Source organism: Mytilus californianus, unplaced genomic scaffold, assembly GCF_021869535.1.
Source record: "Mytilus californianus isolate M0D057914Y unplaced genomic scaffold, xbMytCali1.0.p SCAF_8, whole genome shotgun sequence".
NCBI classification, from domain to species: Eukaryota; Metazoa; Mollusca; class Bivalvia; order Mytilida; family Mytilidae; genus Mytilus; species Mytilus californianus.
Genome location: NW_026262734.1, coordinates 47288227 through 47310502, shown reverse-complemented (window position 1 = coordinate 47310502; position 22276 = coordinate 47288227). Strand labels below are relative to the sequence as shown.

Here is a 22276-nt window from a genome sequence, read left to right as displayed (position 1 = left end):
GGTAATTAGCGTATTCTTTCAGAAATTAATAAATACTTCAACTTATTTTTGACAAACATTAAATGTGTATTTTATAATATTTAATAAGGTGGAGTGATTATATAGCACGTTATATGCATGCATACATTAATGCAAATTTCTGCACACATCAACAACTTTAGATATGTTACTATACTAACAGATAATTATAGATTTCAAAACAAATCTTTTGAATAATTTTGCATATGACAGTGTAACCAGCAGATATAAGATGTATTCGAAATGTAATGTAACGAATGGCCAAGCGTTTGAAGTATTTCAGCTTCATAGGTCACTAGTCTGCCAATTCTGAAATTTCGAGGATTGCCCGTTTCCCGCCGAAAGGGCGGTAGTTCTCTTCTGGTAATCGGATTTCCTTCACAAATAAAAACTGATTACCATGTTAAAGGCATGTGGGCTTAAAATGGCGTTAATCACCAGCAATCAATCAACCCCAGTTGAAACGTTTTTAAAAGGATTTGTTTCCAGTCAAGATATATCTTATTTACATATTTTTCAACTGTTTGGGTTTGAGCCTCCCCGACAAAGATAAATTCATAAAAGCGCTTTGCACGCACGGAATTTATAAAGTTTTATTTCATTTATATAGGGTACTTGCGTGCAATAAGGCTACTGAATTTAAGAAAAAATTACATCACTACTAGGTTGGCAGTTATTAAATGTTCGATTTTTGTTACGTCACTATCACGTTTGTTATGACTTATATCTTATCAACACCAAACGCGACGTATGAACGAGCTGTTACTTTTCACGTATAATGACGTACATGTATGTTTAAATTATGCTGAACTACTTACCTTTCCAGACCATACTGTGCTTTTAATGAGGTTGATGTTATTCATCTTCACTTAGATGGTGTTTTTAGCGGCTGTTAATTGTCCTTCTGTGTTTTTTTTTTATCGATTCGTGAATTTTGATAAGGCGACCTAAAGCATAATTATATTAATCAATCAATCAAGCAATCAATTTTGACACCCTATTTTGTATCTTAATACTATTTCTACGTAAGTATACCATCATTAAATATATTCTTGAAGGGTCGAAATCGTGCGAAAGAAACAATTTTACTTGACAAATTGTGTACCATTAATACAAAGACTTTAATCAGGTTAAACACGTTAGTAAATGCAAACATTCTAGAATTGGGAACTGTCATATTTGTGGTTCCTCTTTATTGTATTTTTTAATTATACAAACTTGCATCATTATTATTGAGATCAATATAAAAGCGCGATAAAACTCCTTTAAATTGTCATATTTTTCTATCATTTTTATCAGTTTATTACCGACATTTTAATAAAGAACAAAGTAAGAAAATTTATGTACAGCATTACATAAAAGAGGCTTTACTTTATTAATTACAGTTAAATTATTACATAATAAGATTTCTTTTGATTCTGTGTTGCTCGGTTGGTGTCGTAATGAAATTAATCCTGCATTTATGTGCAATAAAACAAATAGAAAGCACTAGCTGTTAAAAATTTCCCAACTACAAACCACATATAATAGAAGAAAGTTAAGCGTACTCTTTCAGAAATAAATAAATACTTTTAAGAAAACGTGTTTGACAAACACTCAATGGTTGTTTTTATTATGTTCCATAATGTGGAGTGATGATGTAACATGTCACTACATGCATACATGAATGCAGATTTCTGAACACATCAAAAACTTCAGATATGTTACTATACTAACCGGTAATTTTAAATTTAAAAACAAATCTTTTGAAAAGAATTTTGCATGACAGTGTAACCAGAAGATATTAGATGTATTTTGAATACACTTTCTTCTTTCAAGTGTTTACATATTGTACTTCATAATATTGCTGAATATACCAAAAATATACAAAAGCAGGTTAAATCGTGGGAGGCGCTTTTCTCATTGGTTCTCACAATATTTCATTTACGATATAAAAAGGCATCAATTTGGTAAGCTGTATACTGCAACTGGAAATAAAGGTAAGTGTATTACGATACAATTTATTTGAGAGAATGTTTTCATCGTGTAAATAGCCAAAATTTAATATAGGCAATTCGTTTCCTGTATTTTTGTAAGTTAATATGTTGAGTTTATTAGTAAAGGCTTACAAATCAAGATAACAAGCAAAAACCGAGAGAATAAGTCATTTGATTATGTTGTATAAGGATGATTATTTAGTACATATTAGGTGGGTTCTTCAAAAGAAGCAACATGGGATATAAAAGCATACTGTACTACTATAAATACAATTTGGTGTGCTTAAGGACAAACGTAGAAATCTAAATGATTTTTAAGACGATAATTTTGTATATTAAATAGTGCTTGGTATTATAGTACTACTAGTTATCATATCCAGTAAAGTATGTATTGATGGAAGACTTTAAAAGTCTTTGTTAAATTCATTTACAACTTTAGTGGACTACCATCTGATCATAGCATTAAGACGCATGTTAAAGGTTTAATGATCATTTGTTTACTTATAATTGTTCTTTGGTTTTGTGTAGTTGGATTAATGTCGAATTGAGATTTATCCCAAATATCTATTTATTCAAAGAGACAACTTTTGATGATGTAACATGTATATATCTTCGGCCTACTATAAATGTATTGAGACCCCATCAAGTTGTCTTTTTTTGTTTTTGTAACCGTACTGTTTTGTATATAATTCCGAAGTGATGTAATGGTGCAGAGATTGCTACTTAAATACGAGCTTGATCATATACTCATTTACCTGTATACGAACTTGAACATGTACTATTTTATTTGTATACGAGCTTAAATATATACTCTTTTTTTACTTGTATTAGAGCTTGAACAAATACTCTTTTACATGTATACGAAAGATACCAGAGGGACATCCAAACTCACAAGTCAAAAACAAACTGACAACGCCATGGCTAAAAAAAAAAAGACCAACAGACAAACAATAGTACACAAAACACAACATAGAAACTTAAAGACTGAGCAACACGAACCCCACCAAAAACTGGGGGTGATTTCAGGTGCTCCGGAAGGGTAAGCAGATCCTGCTCCACATGCAGCATCCGTCGTGTTGCTCATATTAGTACAAACCCGGTAATAAGTCTAATTCGGTAGGTCACATTCTGGAAAAGGGGACGGGATTATAGTTACGACATTAAGAACATATTCGCTATCATCTGTGAAACGGATATTCCATAACGGTCAACCAACTCGTGATGGCGTCCGTAAAACTTACGAAGTGATGACTTCAACTTCACCACTTGGAATTCTTTGTTTAATAGCTTCCTTGTGAGCAGCAAACCTCTATCAAGGAAATCATGATAGGAAATACAAGCCCTGGAATTTCGTATCAACTGGGTGATATATACTCCGTATGCAGGCGCTGGTGGAATGTTGCTACATAGAAATGGAGGTTCACAATTGGGAAGCTAAACACATCTCTTTTGTCGTAAAGTTTTGTTTTCAACGACTCTCATTGTCAATTTCTATATGTAAGTCATGATATGAGGCAAACTTAACTGTACTTGTTGTATCCTTTATCTCAAGTTCGATGGGATAGATGCGTTCAACATAGTCACCAAATTTTGAATTATTTAGTAAGAGAACATCATCTATACATCGGAAGGTAAAGTTAAATGATACTGCTAACTTCTTTTCTTTTTTCCTAAGAAGTTCCTGTATGAAGTCAGTCTCGTATGAATAAAGGAACAAGTCGGCAAGAAGAGGGGCACAGTTTGTTCCCATAGGAATTCCGATTGTTTGTTGAAAAACACGTCCTCCAAACGTAACAAATGTTGTCAATCAAGAAATCAAGCATCTTGATAATGTCAGTTTCACAGAATTTTTTGTTTGAATCAGAGTGATTTTTTTACAAAGTACGATTTATCCTTCCCTAAGAGAAGATACTTGTATCTACGTTGGCCATTATTTTTTATGAAGCAAAGCACATATACTCTTTTACTTGTATACGAGCTTGAACATATACTCTTTAATAACACGTTTTGATAAGAGCCGTATAAACTAAACTACATATTAACAAGCATAACACATGCATCATGTTTGTCTAGAGTACAACTAACTTAATGGCAATCCAATACTGAATTTTTTTTTCTATTTCAGAAAACTAGTGATAATGAAGGCTGTAGTAATATTTAGCTGTCTGTTTATGACAGTCTGTGGTAAGAAAATTATGTTAATACTTATACAAAAATATTTACCAAAAAATCTTTAGAAACGTTCCACAGAGTAATTACACTTGTAATTTACAATATGTTTATTTACATTTGAAAGGTTTAAAAGCATTATTTTTTTTGTCAATGACTTAAAATGAGGGTATATAACCAATCAATAAAAGTAGAAAAAAATCGACAAAATACATTTTCATGGACTCAAACATTTGTTTCGATCTTAAATTCCAAATATATCCCTTTTGGTCGATTATATTTGTATTGTTTGCGCAAACAATTCGTTATCACAATACTTGTTTGAAGCAGTGTGCGATCAAAGATAAGAGAATCTAAAGTTTTGTAAGTGTCCGACTGCGAAGACCTTAATGTTTTTTTTCGGCCAAACTTGACTTTAAAACAGTAACTCTTTGTCCATTTGAGACCAACATTGCTGTACATTGGCAATCATGCCACATATTTTTATTTTCATATAATGAAATTGTGATCATTTTTTTTTTTTTATTAAATTCATTTTGACCCATTTGCATTTTGAACTATGTCAACTTGAGTTTAGAAATAAATTGTAACAAATGTACGAGTTATATAATACAGCATGTATTCAATTGATTTTTTAAAAGCTTTTATAGAATAACATTTAGGATTATAAGGTTGGGAAATGGTACTAAATTTTTACTAAAGTGAGCAATGTCAATACCTTAAGCCGGGTGCTCTTCAGTGGGGTCTTTTATATGTGTTTTAATGACAAAAAATAAATACTCTTACACAAATCTCCGTAGAACTTCCACTTTGTTTTACCTTTTTCAAAAATGAATACCAAAATACATCTTTTCTATAAAATTTTCAGGAATGGGTATTCAAAAGAGAAATGCAGATCTTGGAGAAATGAATGGTGACAACGATGATTTCGCCATTGATTCCCTAATGAATTATCTCAGGTAAAACCAGTGTTGTAGAAGTTTTAGTTTAATGTGTATAAACAATTCATAGTTGATAATTTGTATAGTTTTATTATTCTGATGCTAATAAACTAAAATTTATAAATCTTGTATATGGCTTAGAAAAACTTCGAGATAAGGTATCTAATGGGCTTATCACAGTCTACCTAGTACTACTTAACAAACTAAGGACTGATCAATACTAACCCAATAAAAAACCGGGGTTAGAATCTATATTTCATTTCTGTTATTACAACATTCACTTTAAGTCTATAGCCAGTATTATGGTGAGTACTTACATCTCATATACTCTTGTTGAATGTCATCAATCTTCTTTCATCTATTTCCAACTTCCAATTATGAATCAGTAACATATTATCAGTCCAAGCCTTTGGAGTTTCAACATTATAGTTAATTTTCTAGAAGTTATTTTTATTTTGTACGTTAGTCGCCAACTAAAATGAATTGGTTGATCATTACACTCAATACATTTGAAATGATAGATACAACTTGAACCGATGTTATGAAAAAAATATTAAGGGGCAATACAAAAATCTAGGTGTGGTTAAACACTTCAATTTAGGCAGATTTTGAGTAATTTTAGGGACACTTTTTAATAAAAATCTAATTTTAATTGGAAACATATTAAATGTTGTGTATAGGATAGAAATTAATTTATTTATGTTAATGATGTCTTTTTTTCTACAACATTTAAAAATAACTTTAAATTTTCAATTATGTTTCAAAAATATTTAGAAAATAATCTTTGTTAATTTACACAAAATCTGTTTACTTGCACTCTGTTCGTGTTGTAAAGTCAAAATTGTTTGCTTATCAAAATTCCCTAAACATATATTAGCCAAGACCATTATAAATAAAATAATTTCACGAAAATTGATGTATTTTACCATATATCATATGTGATAAAGTATTGAAAGTTGCATTCTGTTATCGTTTATTTTGTTTTTCTATATATCAAGTGCATTAGTAAAAATAATTAATAATTCAAAAAATTCCAGTAGAATCATGAATCCTACTTACTATTGTTTTAAGTAATATCCTGGATCTTACTAGAAATTTAGTACAATCCAGAATCCTCCCAGTACAAATCTGGATATCTTAATTTTTACAAGTGAATAATGGAATTCCAATTTGTACTAGGAGGATTCTAGATCTTACGGAATTCAAATTTGTTCTGTAACACACACATGTCATACTTTTCACTCGTATTTGTTGTCTGTTTTATACCTGGACGTATGAGCATCAATATGTTCGTTACTTTTTCAATAGGAAAAGGTGGAGTATAGGAAGTGGCAACAAAGGAAATGGTAATGAAGCAAATAACAACAACAACATCGGTAATTCATATGAAGAATATAATAAAAATACACATGTAGCGGGGATAGGAAATATTGGTGACTTCGGAAAGAAACGTGACTGGTCAAATGAAGATAAAAGATGGGATATAGGCAGTGGCAACAAAGGAAATGGTAATCAAGCAAACGATAACAGCAACATTGGTAATTCGTATGAAGAAAATAATAAAGATACAAATGTAGGAGGGATAGGAAATATTGGAGACTTTGGAAGGAAGCGTGACTGGAGTATAGGAAGTGGCAACAAAGGAAATGGTAATCAAGCAAACAACAACAAAAACATCGGCAATTCGCAAGTAGAAAATAATAAACATACACATGTAGCGGGTTTCGGAAATATTGGTGACTTTGGAAAGAAACGTGACTGGTCAAATGAAGATAAAAGATGGGATATAGGCAGTGGCAACAAAGGAAATGGTAATCAAGCAAACGACAACAGCAACATTGGTAATTCGTATGAAGAAAATAATAAAGATACAAATGTAGGAGGGAAAGGAAATATTGGAGACTTTGGAAGGAAACGTGACTGGAGTATAGGAAGTGGCAACAAAGGAAATGGTAATCAAGCAAACAACAACAACGACATTGGTAATTCGCATGTAGAAAATAATAAACATACACATGTAGCGGGTTTCGGAAATATCGGAGACTTTGGAAGGAAACGTGACTGGTCATATGAAGACAAAAGATGGAGTATAGGAAGTGGGAACAAAGGAAATGGTAATCAAGCAAACAACAACAACGACATCGGTAATTCATATGAAGAAAATAATAAAAATACACATGTAGCGGGGATAGGAAATATTGGTGACTTTGGAAAGAAACGTGACTGGAATATTGGAAGTGGCAATACAGGCAATCATAATTCTGCAAGTGGCAATAGTAACATCGGCAATAGCGAGAAGTATTATGACAAAAATACAAATGTATTTGGGGCTGGAAATATCGGAGACTTTGGAAGGAAACGTGACTGGTCAAATGAAGGTAAACGATGGAGTATAGGAAGTGGCAACAAAGGAAATGGTAATACTGCAAACGACAACAGTAACATTGGTAATTCGTATGAAGAAAATAATAAAGATACAAATGTAATAGGAGCTGGAAATTTCGGAAACTTTGATGGGAAATGATAAATAAGGTAACTTGTTTCCAAGTAATGATTTTTTTATCGTGTCAAAAACAATTTAGATGTTGACTTAATCAGTCTGATATCCCTAGTGAACTAGTAAACCGTTTGTAAACTGCAACAGTCATTTTGATCTAACCAATGACTGGGCAATAAATAATTAAGCAGGATATGTTAACCCTTCCAGGGCACCTGAGATCAGCCCCGCATTTTATTGCAGTTCGTTTTATGCAGTTTTTAATTTATTTTTTTGTTAGTTTTGTAGACCGTTGTTTGTCTTAAGTTTTTGTTTTTGTCGTGGCATTGTCAGTTCGTTTTCGACATATGAGTTTACTTATTCCTTTGATATTATCCGCTTCTCCTTTTTGGGCCTTCGATATGTTTTGCCTCGCCTTTTGAGTCTTTGTTTTTTTTTTCAAACTTGATCACTGCAGGTTAATGCAGTACAACTCGCTTGCAGTCAATTGAGATTTGTCTAGTCTTTGTTCAGTCTTTGTTTTTTACCTGTTCAAACACTTACTTGTGTAAAAATATACTGAACAGTCCTTGATTGCCTGCTAGGAAAATGTCTGAACAGTACTGAATCAACAACAAGAAAATATCTACAAAATAACTTCAAATCTTAACAATATTTAACGTTTTTAGTATCAGGCTTTTCAGTTGATATTAAGACCAAAAAGACTTAATTTCATTTACTGTATAGATTAAATATTATACATATATAGTTGAACATGAATACTAATAAAACGGTACAATATATATAATTCACATTAAATATTGTCAACTAAAGAAGAAATTAGATAACCATTGTAAAGTTAGTGAATATAATAACATTTAAACAATGTGTAAAAACAAAAACCTCGTAATGTACTTTCCTTTACTATTTAATTGTTTTTTTGTTTTACAGGTAAAGAAAAGAAGTAAGGACATTTACCACCAGTCTTCTTTTCATTGTGCGTGCGATGCAAATGTATCATATGTTACTGAACAATTAACTTGTTTTTCATTTACATTTTTGCATTAGTTGTTTGCAAGTAGAATATGATTAATAATTTAAATATACAACAACTTCACCATATGTAGATATTTTACAAAAATATATTTAGATATATGTTTTATATTAATAAGTATATTTTCAGCAAATAACTAAGTGTTAGTTTTTCCTTAATCGATTTGTCTTCATAAAGAATACTACTTATTTCAATGTATTTAAGGTATTAGATTGTGTCCAGTTTTTATTCAAACAATAGTAACTTCCCCACTCAATAAGGTCTTGAGCCTGAAGTCCGAAATTAAATTGAGATGTCAGATATGACTATGAAACATTTTCATAAAAGGCAATCCATGAAAAGGGCAGCTGTAATCCATTTTTAAAGTAAATTGATCTATTTTCATCTGTAAAAAAGTTTCATTATTAAGATAAATCATTGATATAAGTTAATTCTATGGATACTTGGGTTTATTTCATTCCACACATCAATCCTGTGAGTGAAATTATCAATTGTGTGTGCATATGCATTTTCATCGTTAGCAATGATTAATTGCTCGATAAAAAATAAATACATACTTGTTAATTTTGAAATCAAAAGTTTTCCATGAAGTTAAAGACAAAAATGTTCTCCGTTGTGCATTTATTCAAAAATAGATATTGCACATCCAAAGCCAATATTATTTTTATTTGTTCCTTTCCTTAAAATGTTAACTAAATTTTGGAATGATAAGATGAATTTATTGTTTTTTATTTGATGTTTTGAAACTACAGGTAAAATGTTGAAAATTAAAGGAGTATTGGAACATCACGTTTTATAATATTTTCATTGGACTACAAAAAGAGTAAGAATATATCAAAGGACCAAACACAAACCTTAGAAAAGAAACATTTAATATGACATTTGAATAAGAGTCAAGTGAACTAATCTGAGAAAGATAGACTAATACATTACACTATCTTTATAATTTTTTTTGTATTATATATACCACTACATCATCATACTAGTTTTTGTTACACTTTTAGATATATATATATATATGTTATATTTCAATACTGCTAAATACTCGCTTTTTTGTAACAAATTTTTATTTGAAATAGTTTATAGTGTTTAATAAAGGTTTTAATTGCACAAATACAATTTTATGATTTATCTATCTGTCTTCCTTCGACTTGTGGTGTTTTCGTTTTCCCCTTTGGTTTAGCAGTTTTACAACTTGCTACCTTTCTTTTGTCTACAATTTTCTACAAAATGTGTAAGCTAAAGGAACGCAAAAAATATCATAAGTAGCTACCTATTAAACCAGGTTTAACCCATCATTTCGTCGGAAGATGCCTGTACCAAGTTAGGAATATGGCAGTTGTTTTTCTTTTTTTCCGTTGATTAATAGGTTTGATTTTGTCACTTTCAATGGACTTCCCCTCTTTGAATTTGCCTTGGAGTTCGATATTTTTGTTATACTTTTTTGTTATAAATTGGCTAAAAATAAAACGAAAACATTGATACTCTCTTTAAAAGGTTTGAGCTGAGGATATTGTCATCAATTGACATAAAGAACCTTAACAGTCAATGTGACATCATTCAGTCTTGCTACATCCAAGATTGTATTGTTATAACTAACAAAAGTCGTATTCCTTATCAACGCAGATAAGAACTATAGATATATATTTTCCAAAATTCGCAGCCTTCATAATAAAGAAATAGTATGTTGTAATGATAAATGGTCAATGCTGAAATGGGCAATAGTGCATTCTGCAATATTGAATCTTGCAAAGGGGGGCAATGTATTGGGTTAACACCGTCGTAAATAGTTTTTATTTCAAATATGAGACTTTGAGATGAAGAGCAGCAATGTTCCTTTGCTTTTAGTGTGTCTTTTGCTGGGCATGTACTGATTTTGTGTGATGGATGGATACCTCGTGTCCTCTGTTTTTCTATTGCTTGTATTTGCACTCTTTCTATTTCAAAAAATTACAAAGGAAAGAATTAAGACTTCAGCAGATGTAAGCATTACATACCAGTAAAGGTTAAGATAAAACAATTATATATAATAAATTAAAATTATGAAGTTGTTTTCTTTGCTTTTATGCTTAAATAAATTAAACATTCGATGACAGGTTTTTTTTTAGATTCGTAGGATCGAATGTAGGTATAACTTTAATCTGCTGGATGAAGAAAAAACCGATCTTCTTTTTAGTTCTTAGTTTATTAGTTTTTCACGGCTTTTCTTGCATTTCTTAACACGAATCTTTTCAACGAAATGTTCTCCTTACACGAAAGCTATTTAACTAAGAGTTCGAAATGGTCAAATTGCTAAATCTATTGTTTTATGTGTAGTGCATATTCCGGATTGTTTTTATTTTCTTTTTCTTTTTGTAAGTAAAGGTCATGGTATGGTGTGTTTGATTTTTTTAGTTTTTGATTAACCCTTTTGTTTCTTCATTTCCTTGTTATAGATTTCAAATATTAAGAGCTTTACATGCATACCGATCCCGGCTTGAGAGATTTAATTAAAGTATAGTACTTAAAAGACAACCGGTTGATGTAACATATTTTTTTCTTAAAATTTAGTTGAGAGTTTTCAGGTAAACGAGGGATAATCCAAATTCAACTATTTTCCCTCACCCAATTTAAATGCATGATACGACCAATGTTGACGTTGAATATGAACAATATTTTATTTAATATGTTACTTCTAAAAACGCACCGTAATGTCATTTTAGGGCCAATCGATTACAACGAAACCGAGGAAAGAAGGTGTCTTTGACATAAAAAAATCAAAAAGAATTATACGTGTTGAATACCTGTAAAACAACGTGAAAAAAATATTTTTTAAACGTCATTAGGCAGGTTCATGGCCAAAATTTGAAAAATTAAAAATATAAAACGTTTAAGGGCATTTAAACCATAAGAGCCAGAACAGATCAAACAAAATCCACAAAGGTCAACTTTACAAGAAGGATTATATACCTGATTGTCTAAATTGCCCGGCTTTGGCTATACTTTTTGGTCCTTTTTTGTTTATAGCTCTTCATATTTTTAATAAGCTTTAGATTTTCAAATATTTTGCCTCGAGCATCACTGAAGAGACATTGATTGTCGAAATGCGCATCTGGTGCAGAAAAATTGGTACCGTTAATGTTATTAGAAAACGTTGAAATATAATGATATAAATGATTGAAAAAAAAATCTGTGAACAACCAACTTGCATACTGCATGCATTATCAGTGAAGAAATCGACACTAATATCAACATCAAAGTATTCTGAATATTTTATAAAAAAAGATTGTGACATGGTAGAAATCATAGATCAACTATTAATTAATGCTCTTAATTTCAATTCATTATCATCGACAAAACTCTCCTTCACTGGACCTATACTTCATATTGGTTTCCTATTCCACATGTTCACGTTTAATCGAGTATGATTTCTCAAATGTCTTTCTGTTGTTCCGTTGTTTTCCTCTTATAGTTGATGTGTTTTTTTCGGTTTTAGTTTGTTACCCGGATTTGTTTTTGCTTAATCAAATTATGACTATTGAACAGCGGTATACTACTGTTGCCTTTATTTATCCGGATCTCCAGTCTGCTCCCCCATGAAATCCCCCGTTCTATTACATCAGGCTGAAAACGATTTTGTCTCCTTAAATTACATCGACTTGCGCATCAACCTTCTAGCTTCTCAATAATTTGACTAGGGTTAGCTGCAGAAGGCAGTGCCAACAAAAGGCTTCGAGCATTACATTCTAAGGAACATAGAATAGACTGTTAAACAACAGATCGGCATAAATTCATTCTCTGATCAAACATCTTACTTCATATCGCAAAACGTTAAAATAAACTACACTTTTCTTCTCACCATTAGAGAGTAGGAATCATAGGTCTAGAATAAACATAGTCATCCCCAGGATAACGTGAATCATGTCTCAAAGAATAATGTGTATCAATATTAATTTTGGGTCTAGCTCCAAGTCAAATTACACCGACTTGTGCCTCGGTCTAATAGTTTCTCAAAAACCTGACTCGGGCTAGCTTAAGAAGGCGGTGCAAACATATGGCTTTGAGCGTTACCTTTCAAGGAACCATGAAGAGATTGTAAACACCAGATCGGAATAAATTCGTTCTCTTATCAACTAACTTTATATCGTGAAACCTCATATTACGCTTTTCTTCTCAGTTGAGAAAGTGGGAATCTTAGGTCTAGAATAAACATGGCGATTCCCAGGATAACGTGAATCGTGTCTCAAAGAATCATGTGTATCAAAATAAACTTTCGGTATAGCTCCATAAAGATCTGACACACACCATGTACACTGAGTAGACGAATTTCTGTGAAGGGTAGGGGTAGGGGATCTGGATGGTGTGTAATCATGCTTCACAGAGGTTTTATGTGTACTATGTAAAATAGAATTGTCAGAACTATTTACCAACTCTTTGAATTCCCCATTTGACAAAATCTTATAATCTGAGTGTAGCATCAGAAAATCAATCGTTTTATCAATATTTCTGGGTTTCAATACCTTCCCGCCATCAGTTTAAGATGCACCAGTATTTATTTGCAAAAATAAAATAAAAAAGAACTAGATTTGCCATTGCAAGCAATAGCGGATGGCACCCATCCCAAATTGCAACTAAACTGCAGCCATTTTTAAAATTTGAACAGTCATTGCACATAAACACATCACAACACATCTGTCTGTAAATTTTTGGAAGTTTTGGAACATTTTTCAATTTTTCTCATTTTTGCAGTTTCCATGGCAACGGTGGCCATTTAGGAAATTCCGAGTTCAAAAGTCTCATCTTTACACACCAGTCAACAATTATTCTAAGTTTCATTAAGTTTTGAGCATTTTGAAATTGTTGGACATTTTGTTTCCATGGTTACGGTGTCCATTTCGAAAATTCCAACTACAGTTGCAACATTGACTTATGCCATGTTATATATTCATGAAGTTTCATTGTGTTTGATCTAATAATCCTGAAGAAAATGCTGCTTTGAAGTTTTTTTCCCATAGGGTCAATGTAAAACTTTTCTCTACTTTCCATGGCAATGGCAGCCATTTTGGAATTTCTAAGTACTGTTGGTACATCAGGGCACCACTGGCAACATTTGAATAAAATTTAAATAGGTTTAGAATTTTGATTTTTTTTAACATTTTTGCTTTTTCCATGGTAAGGGCGGCCATGTTGAACCACTCCAATGTCTCTTGCCCAACTTCACATAGGGGTACACATTATGGTATAGTTCCATCATCTTAGTCTATTCAATTCCGAGAAATAGCATGGACAAAATGTGTGGAAGAATAACAATAAGAAATAAATAATAAGAAAAAAAAAAAAGAAACGTAGACTAACAATATGTCAACCTAACTCCGTTGAGGGTGCCACAAAAATAAAAAAAATAAAATATAATTGAAAATTAAAAAAAATGTCAATAGCAATGAATTATAATGTATGAACGTAAATGTGACCTACCGATGATGAATGATGTCAACCGTCAGTCATAGATCTCAGTAGAACCTGGGCATTCTGAATGCAAATGAATACACCGTAAAAGTCCAATCTGAATATGTAAAAATAAAACGTTCTAACCAGATCTGGTCCTATAACAATATAAAAATCAAAATATGCATATAAATTCAAATGAACCTACAAAATGTCGCATTTAGAAATGAACACTCTAGAATGATTGAAATGAATAACTACTAATACTATGACAGGAGTACATAATTTATTTCTAAAAATGTAACAGTTAAGATTCATAAACAACAGGTCGATTTATTTCAACACTTGCAAATACAATACTCCACGACGAAAATATAAATTTATTAACATGAATAATATGACCAGACCGCAAATATAAACGGCTACTAACTACACTATCAAAATTTAAACAAAATCCTCCGAAAGCCAAATATAGAATTATATCATAATTACCTGAACATATAGCAACCGTGGTTTTAAATCAACGACCATCGGCTAATGAACTAAGAGTTAAAGCGAAAAGTAAGTAATTACAACTTTCCGCGGATGAAAGCATGCACACTTACTCGTACATATAAATGTTATTATATTTACAGAACAAATTTCAAGTCATTGCAGCTTATGTCATGTCAAATGAAACGAAGGATGACATCGTATAACGTATGCATATGAATGTATATGAATAAATAAAATAATACAAGTATATGAAACAAACATACTTATGATTGCGAAATAAATGAATACTAAACATAAATGAATAAATCAACTGTGACAAACTGTTTAGGAAATTCTTTTGTCTATCACGTTACGTCATTGGAAATACATCTTTGGGTAAACATTATTTATAAAAGTGTCCAGGGAACTATACTAACGTCATAACATCCGTAAATGGAGGATGATTAACATAAATTAACCTCCCGTATCTGAAAAACAACGATGCGTAAGACATCCAGTTTACGTGACAAATTTATTAAATTAATCATGTTATTGGCATTAAAACTTTTCCCGGAACCACAAAAGGACAGTATTTAGAACATTTCGCAGATATTTATGAAGCAGATGTGTGCTTAAGGGCTAAACAACACACATACATACAAACAAAAAGAAAAACACAAGCAGCTACCGTGATCTCAAAATTGGTATGGTTGTAATACTGGAAAAAGTGTAATGATCTTGTTAATTAACAGTTCTTAGTTTTATATTTTTCTGACCACAGCGCTTTTTCCATATTATTTCTACTTCGAAGAAAGATATGTCATTGAGTGAAATATTTTTTAAGTTGATATATTGAAATGTTTTACTACTTGCGTACAAAGTTGTTGGTCTTGAACCTACCTAATTGAACATATTCTAGGAAGACTTTTATCGCACTGAAATTGGTGTAATCACGCTGGAGCTCTTAAAAAATAAAATCAAACGGTTGAAGATTCAAGCATTAAATGAGGCAGCTTATGTTATGTCTCCTCGTGTTCTTATTGGTGTCCCAAATCTGACAAAGTATTTCCAGAGCTTTCAGTAAATTATTTTAAAAGAACTGGCATTTATACGTTCATGGTAAATATTTTTTTTCACAATCTATCCTAAATTGATGGAGGTATACTTCACAGCAGCTTTCTATTTTTCACATGCAGAACATTTTAATTAAAAAAAAAAGAAAAATGAAATATCGTGATATTTAAATCGTATTAGTTATCAAGGTGTACTATAGACCTGACCGGTTGCTGTAGCGGTCAATCTATTCCCTCTTATACATGTAACCAACCGTTGTACCTTCAAAAGAAATAATTTTGTTTACTATTTGACAACGTTTTAATTCATTGAGCGAAAAATAGCGCAGTCTGGTATACATGTATACAATTCAAAAATACACTACAAATTTACAACATAATTACAAAAGAATAGAAATTTGGTTGGATATTTTATGAAGTTATAAAGAAACTAAGGTTTCAACTACCTCAGGCAAAGTTGACCTTAGAATAATTTTGCTATTAGTTTAAGGACCTACTTGGTGAAATAGCTCTTCAACTGTTCCGGTTCTTAAACATCATTGGCTTTCAAATATTTTGCTTTGAGCCTTTCCTGATGAATGTAAATCAAACAAAGAGCTTTGGACACATTAAATTTATAAAGTGTTGTTTTTTAAATTACAGTTTACATAATCAACAAACACGTATTATACAAATGTAAACCTACAAAAACTGCCGTCCTTGCTTTTGAAAAAAATAAATCAAATGATGAAATTAATTTTAAAAAGCGTGTTATTACATGTAGCATGACAAAATATTTTTAACTAAGGGATTTAAATCAGTTATAATTTATTCATGTGAATTGTCAGAAATTATAAGATGCAGTCTGTATTCTGTATTGACTTTTAACGCCTACATGTACAATAATATGAGTAGGTTTGTTTGTTGGTGCACTTGTCCTTGTTATCACACCATTGTCAATTTATTAAAATTTTATTTTTTAATTTCTTGGACAAGATAAAGATCATCAAGAAGTCAGAAATTGATATTGATAACAAAACATGTGAAATATAAATTAATGAATTTGCCATAAACAAACTCAAACATGTTTTCATGGTAGGAGGACAAGTGATGAAAGACAATTGCAGTTTAAATGTCAATTAGATAGTTTAAAATTAAATAGCACAGTTGTTTAGGTCTGAAATATGCATTTATAACAGAGACAATATTTTCTGTTTTAGAAGATCATTTATTGTTAGCAAGAATTTTATAAAACCACAGCTATTAGAGTCGTCAGATAAAACTTTATCTTTGTGTTTACATATATGACAAGTAGTAGTAAATGTTGCAAACTGTTCTTACAAACTCACACATTTGGTCATTCATTTTGGTTAAACAAGTGAGAAAAACCAAACCACAACTGGGTCCTACCGACGGATCAGTGTTCACCAGAGAACGACAAAAGGTGTTAAAATGGAGTTTGGGTTAGGGACTCTCTTGGAGCACCATAGGTCATCTCCGGTTTTTGATGGATTGACGTGTAGCATTTTGTGGATTGCTGCTGACCTGTTTTGTTTATCATGTTAATGTGTGTCTCTAATTTACGTGTGTTCTTGTATCCAATCTCTATACATAGACACACATTGGTTATCTTGTTCAATGTGGATTGTTTACATTTCTGTACTTCGAACATAATGATGGTGGTATCATTCCAAATATTTTAAATCATTATTGAAGGTATTGGATCCTTTTCCTGTTGAATTTTAAAAATGTGACATTGTCTACAGCACATTTGCATATACTGGTTTACTGCAGTGCAGATCAGCGTATAAAGAAAACTATATGTTACTTGTATTTACAAATATTTCAAACGAGTTTGATCACAAGTACTTGAGAAGGTGAAAGACCATTGATAATTTCTAAATATATGTATACAAAATACATGAAATGTTATCTCTTAATCAACAGGAATCAAAAACCGCTTATAATATACTATTCTTTTGGCATTATTGCCGATGAGCAGTAATACTAAACATGTGTCATTACCTGCTTTTAATCGTAAATTCATAATACCGGAAAAGCGATTATGGAAAGGGCTACATTATACTATCATTACAGTTTTTAATATGTAATTTTTCGTTAAGGCGTCTACATATCACATGTAACTTGTTTCCCAATTTTTCGAACAGTCATTTAGTCAATACTTCGTCCATTTCGTCAAACTAAAAAATATCGGATTTATTTATTTTCAACAAGTGACATCAATACTAAAGTAGACTTGTATGTGTCGTTCGCTTATTGTCTTATTACAGGTTACTGTAACATCTAATTTGATTTATAAGAAAACAACAAGTGAGCATTAGCTATTACGGGAAAACGGCAGTATTTATTCTTCCATAGGCGACAATACTAACATTTTCTAATTTACATTTTTTTTAAATAAAAACCTGGACAAAACAGTCATGTGTGATGTTAGACCTTTATTGATCTGTTTTAGAAATTGAAGTCAAATGTTAGTATGACCATCTTCGAACGGAGCTTGTTTATGGTATCCATGCCCAACGTCATTTTACAGCAAATTTGGGGAAATTTGGAAGCCTTTTCGAATAATCCTCAAGAAAATATTTCAGTGTGTTTCAAAATTTATATTGTAAATATACACACTGCAGTTATAAATAAATAAATAAGAAAATATAGTATACCCTTACATCCAATCACAGCGATCATCAGTTGACTTCCTGTTAATTGCGCATGCCTTGGGTACAAGAAAGGCCAACTTAAAGCAGGGAAAATGTAATACTAATTTATACCTTAAAAATTCCCGATTTAAACATGTAAAAAAGGAAACAAATAAAACCGGACAGTTGATGTATCGTTTACGAAACATACCTATTTTGAAGAAAGTATTATGACAAATATTCAACGGTTAATTTGTCATTGTATCCAATTTCTCTCTACTGTATAAAATAGAGAATGGAAATGGGGAGTGTGTCAAAGAGACAACAACCCGACCAAACAGTAAAAAACACAGTCGAAGGCCATCAATGGGTCTTCAACACAGCGCGAAAAAAACCCGCACCCGGAGGCGGACTTCAGTTGGCCCCTAAACAAAAATGTGTACTAGTTCCGTGAAAATGGACGTCATACTAAACTCCTTAACATATAAATGAACTAAAATTTAAAAACATACAAGACTAACAAAGGCCAGAGGCTTTTGACTTTAGACAGGCGCAAAATGCGGCTGGGTTAAACATGTTCAGTGAGATCTCAACCCTCCCCCTATACCTCTAGCCGATGTATATTAAACAAACACACAGCAATACGTACAGTAAAACTCAGTTTAAAGGAAGTCTGCTTGTATGCTTGTATTTGTTTTAGGATACACTAAATTTTAATTGTATTTGCAAAACTTCAATAAATTCTTGTCAGATTATATACTGGACAAAAAGGTAACTCAGAACATGCCGTAATAAAAAACGCAATATAGAGAATTTGATTTTGAAGTTTTTTCAACGATTTATAGAACTTAAATAGATCTCAATAAACATTTGAATTTAATTTACATATTCAAAACTGTTTAAAATGACAGATAAAAATAAACAGATCAGGCACTTTGACAAAATATATAGAAATCAAATGAATATTTGCATTTGCAAAGTACATATTTAACATCATAAAGCGCAACATGTTTTTGAAGTTTAATTTTCAAGGATAGTAAACGCATTAATTTTGTTCTTTTATATGTTTATGAAAAATAAACTTGTTATCGTGTCTGCTTTTTAACACCCACACTGACATTGGTTAGTGCATACGATTGATAATAGGAGACTAATCGGTGAGGAGGAAACATTTATTTATAGATAAGGATGTGAATAAGTCGTCAACGATACACCAACAAAAGCAATGTGCGTAATCGATGATCATTTACCGTATAAAAACATTCTATGTAACCATAACTATTAGGTTTCAAATTCCAATTTGTATCGTCATTTAAGTACTTGAAAAAATACTGTTTATAGAGTGTTGTTTGCACTTTTATTAGCACTGGGTCGATACCGCTGCTTGTGGACCCGAGAGAATTTCTTTCGAAACTATGATTTCAATCCCTCAGGCAAAGTTGAACCAAGATTATTTTTAGGTCATTTTTTATCATATAGCTGTTCGACTGTTTCGTTTCTTAAACATCCTTGGCTTTCAAATATTCGGCTTTGGACGTTCCTGTTGAAGCTAAATCCCAAAACGCGCTTCGGACGCATGATATTTATCAAGTGTTGTTTTTATTTTTTTAACACCTAAATTAAAAAATTATGACAGATGTTTAGGCTGTCAATCAAACAAGTCAATACTTTTTAGAATCATCTGTCTTAAGTTTTTTATGACTTCTTGGCCTGTTTATTTAGTTGTCTATCACACCATCCATATTCCGGCTGATATATTTTATAAATGAGACATGTTACGCGTTAACACAACATTCATTCTGTCAGCAGCAATATTTCTAAAGTTACAAAAAATTAGTGAATCGTGTGGAAAATATTTAGACGGTCATTTTTCAGTGTACGCCATATATAGTCTCAATGACTTACACAAAGTCTACTCAAAATGTTAACTTTGATCGCATATATTCTATTGAATTTGATATAGGTTTGACATTTTTGACTTTCACTTATGAATCGACCGTCATAGATCGATTTGAACTTAACTGCAAGCTAACATATCTAAATTTTCATTTTTGAGTACGGGGTCTTGTTGGATGAGTCGTCCAAGTAGTTTCTTTACATTGGTCAGTAGCCTTTCAACACTAATGTTGCGAGTTGACACATGCACCGTTCATAATCAATTGTGTTTGACTTCGGTCCTAATTGGCATAGATTGCAAGTTTTGATACCAAAGGTCGGAAGTTCGCTTTTAATACACTGGCTTTCTCCACCAAATAAACTGGACGGCAAGTGTGCCCAAAGTGGCATAACACACCAGCAATGAATCAATCAATCACAGCTGTAACGGCATTAAGAAGTTTTGTTTCCAGTGACGATACGTCTTATATGAACATTTCTTTGAAATGCTTAAGTTTTGAACGTCCCTGACGAATAAACACTCAGGAAAGCGCTTTGGACCTACAAACTTTATGAACTATTAAAATGTCACCAGTGTATGAGCAGAAAGTTGATGAACCAGCGTTATGTCAAAGAACGTCTCGTCCTTTTTCTAAAAAAATGTTCATCGGAAGATACCAAGACCTTGTTGATGAATATTCCGTATCAGCTTTACAAATAATACATGATGGTCTTGAATTATTCTAGACACTGACGTTGTTTATCATCTTAATATAGTAATATAGTGTTCTTTTATTGTCTTTGTAAATTATTAACCTTTACTGTATAGTCCATTTTTGGTAATATCCTTTTGGCGTGGTTCGGTACTTGTACATCCCGCCATTGTGTAATTGTTCTATGGTCTTTTATTTTGTATTCTTTTCTTTCATGTTTGCTTGTGTGCTTTGTCTATATGCCATTTTGTTTTTCATTTTTGACATATTTGATTGTTTTTATAGTGATTAAGATTATAACACAATGTTGACTGCTGTTCCCTATTTTTGACTTTTTTCCTATTATGTCTGTTTGTTTTGTTCACACGTTGTTGTCAATATAATGGAATTTTATGCAACTGTCATACTAGTAAGAGGTTTTGCTACCTACACAACCAGGTTTAATCCACCATTTTCTACATAAGGAAATGCCTGTACCAAGTCAGGAATATGACAGTTGTATTCCATTCGATTGATGTGTTTCAGCTTTTGATTTTGTCAGTTGATAAGGGATTTTCCGTTTTGAATTTTCCTTGGAGTTCGGTATTTTTGTTATTCTAATTTTTTCTTTCAATATAGCTTCTGTACAGAAGTACTGCTAACATCACGACTTTGTTCAATGTTTGTTTAAAGGTTCAATGTATCGTTACGCCACTATTACGTCTACTGTTACTCTGTTATGACTTATGATAATAATCTCAAAAACGACATATCAACGGACTGTTCAAGTGTGCAGAACTACAATAGTTCACCTTCCATACCATCCTTTGCTCTAAGTGAGGTTTATGTTGTTAAACTTCAGTTTTCTAAATGATGATTTTGAAATTGTTGTTTTTCTTCTGTGTTGGATGCTATTTTTCTGATTCATGAATTTAAACCACCCTTTGGTATATTCGAACGCAAGTATATCATCATTGAATAATTTCTAACAGTTTCCAGAGTCTGTGAAAAATATGATTTCACTTGACAAAATCTGTACAATATATACAATCTCTTAAAAAACAATCTAGTCAGGTTAAATAGTGTGAGTTTGCTTTCAGTAAATTGTAACATTGCTGGAATGGATACTGCCTTGTTTTTGTTCTAGTACTTTGTGTAAAAAACTCATCAATTGTACCAAAATTAATCGTGTACGCCCAACAATTTGTTTGGTTTACGATATACTCATTGTGTTTAATCGTTATCATTGAGATCAATATAAAGTAATTAATGTAATTCCAAAAAATAGGAACAGTATAGTTTTCAATTATACCTAACCAAGTTTTATAATAAAAATTTCCCCAGCCTTATGGATCTTCAACATTAACAACGAATCGCACGTCTAGATGACACTATTTGAACTTGCATTCATATATAATCAAATGATCATGATAATGATGCACTATAATTGTTTACTTTTTACACGTTG

General features: G+C 31.7%; 1 protein-coding gene across 3 annotated transcripts in view; it reads left to right on the top strand.

The window, feature by feature from the left end:
* Window positions 1-1824: 1824 nt before the first annotated feature.
* The window catches only part of LOC127712494 (uncharacterized PPE family protein PPE12-like), a 28756-nt gene continuing 8304 nt past the window's right edge, over window positions 1825-22276 (top strand). The window contains exons 1-5 of one of the 3 annotated variants that reach the window (XM_052218955.1): window positions 1880-1997; window positions 4120-4178; window positions 5032-5122; window positions 6413-7636; window positions 8532-9755. In XM_052218955.1, the coding sequence (XP_052074915.1) occupies window positions 4133-4178; window positions 5032-5122; window positions 6413-7628 (1353 nt within the window). In that variant the 5' untranslated portion in view covers window positions 1880-1997; window positions 4120-4132 and the 3' untranslated portion in view covers window positions 7629-7636; window positions 8532-9755. Of the gene's footprint in view, window positions 1998-4119; window positions 4179-5031; window positions 5123-6412; window positions 7641-8531; window positions 9756-22276 lie in introns of those variants that run through there. The other 2 variants (XM_052218957.1, XM_052218958.1) reach the window with 2 other exon arrangements.